Here is a 1698-nt window from a genome sequence, read left to right as displayed (position 1 = left end):
TGAACAGGCGAGGTCTTCTGTTCTCCTGTAAAGGGGTTGGGGCTGCGATGATAGCACTGATCACTGCATTTTGCAGCCACTCTGTTTAAAGTTGGTTTTTCTTTCACCATCATATCCCAAGATACCATTTTATGGACATATTTAAGGCCAATTTATGATTCTGACGCATAGTCTCTGCAACCGTCAAATCTGTCTCTGTGCGTGACCACGCCGCAGCGCAGAGGCTCTCCTCATAATATATATATATAAATATATAGCATACACTGGTAGAACTGAGGGAAAGCTCATGCTATCTTGGCAATACAAAATGTTTGTTGCATATTTGCAATGATGTCTGTCAAGGGGTTAATATTACCACTTTCACATTTTAATAACAGAAACCATCAATTGTATTCAAATCTGAAATGTAACAAGCGCAGGTATAACTGAGAGAAGGATCATTTTGAGGGTGAATACAGAGATCAATTAGCAAATATAATTATTATCATTATTACTATTCTACAATCACAGCTCCACCATGTTTTCATAATCCGGAACCGTCCAGATTCATTACGCATCTAATAGCCAGATAAAATAGAGCATAAAAATAATATCCCACCCCCCAGAGATGCTGATTATTTAGAAACCAAATCCATCCTTCTGTCTTTGTGCAGGAGGTCTTACTATCTCCATTTAGTATCAGCCATTGAGGCCAAAAAAGCTAATCTAAAATGCTGATTGTCGCTAGCTTAACTTGGCTGTAAACAGTTTGCTCTAACTGACCAATCAGAGGATAGAAAATGCTGACGTAGGGGCGGGGCCTCTAGCTGGCCCTATGGGGCAAATCTGAAATCTGATTGGTTGTAGAAAACGTTCCTCATTAATATTGTTACGGTAAGATCAGCCTGTGCTGCTGATTGTGAAGGTCTGAAATCCATCCGCTTTGTACTGATTACAGTTTTCTCTTTACAGATGAAGCATTAATGAATAACTCTGGGTCACGTGGTGAGCCTACCTGTGGAGGATAGTTGCTTTCAGAAGACCACCTGGAGGACTGATCGTTAGGTTTATCCACCAAGATATTCCTAAAGAAAAGGAGAAAAATGGTTCAAATGTGACCCATCACATTAGCTACAGGAATAGGAACAGAATGCTACTATGACCGTTTACAGACCACTGCAACACCAGGTGCTATTACTGATCTCTATTCACTGATAACCCGTTGTTGAAGTGAAGCCACCAGCCGCCATATTGGTACTCCCTACTTAGACCGGTCACAATGTAAACAATCTGTGCGCTATAGCATCAAACAAAGATGATGTTCTCATTTTCAGGGAGCCTTAATACTTTTAAAATAAAGACTGGCTGTTTCATAGCATCAGTAGATTACTTTAACTTAGAACAAAAAAATTGGCCCATCACATTGCATAGTCAGTATTAGGGGTGTAAATAATAATTGTTTTGTATCGATGCATCGATCCAACAGCCGACGATCCGATGCATCGAATCATGTTTTTTTTTTCCTCCGGTCTATTTTTATCCAGTTGCTCCTGGGCGTAATTCTCCCTCCCGTGCTGCGGTGGCGCTAAACCTATTTTGCCCTCCTACCTCGCTTCCTGGTTATACTCTTACAGCAGTGTGTTACAGTGAGCTTGATGCAGACATTTTTTATTTATGCTCAGTATTGAAGGGTGGTCTGTGCTACACCCTGTGGGTCTA

General features: G+C 40.8%; 1 protein-coding gene across 1 annotated transcript in view; it reads right to left on the bottom strand.

Moving 5' to 3' along the window:
- LOC107104017 (muskelin) overlaps nucleotides 1–1698 on the bottom strand; it is a 49186-nt gene that overhangs the window by 30518 nt on the left and 16970 nt on the right. The window contains exon 3 of the mRNA XM_015403903.1: nucleotides 995–1064. Coding sequence (XP_015259389.1) covers nucleotides 995–1064 — 70 coding nt within the window. The remainder of the gene's footprint in view (nucleotides 1–994; nucleotides 1065–1698) is intronic.

The sequence above is a fragment of the Cyprinodon variegatus genome, unplaced genomic scaffold (assembly GCF_000732505.1).
Source record: "Cyprinodon variegatus isolate N-32 unplaced genomic scaffold, C_variegatus-1.0 Scaffold1592, whole genome shotgun sequence".
NCBI lineage: Eukaryota > Metazoa > Chordata > Actinopteri > Cyprinodontiformes > Cyprinodontidae > Cyprinodon > Cyprinodon variegatus.
This window is presented reverse-complemented; position numbering and strand designations above follow the sequence as displayed.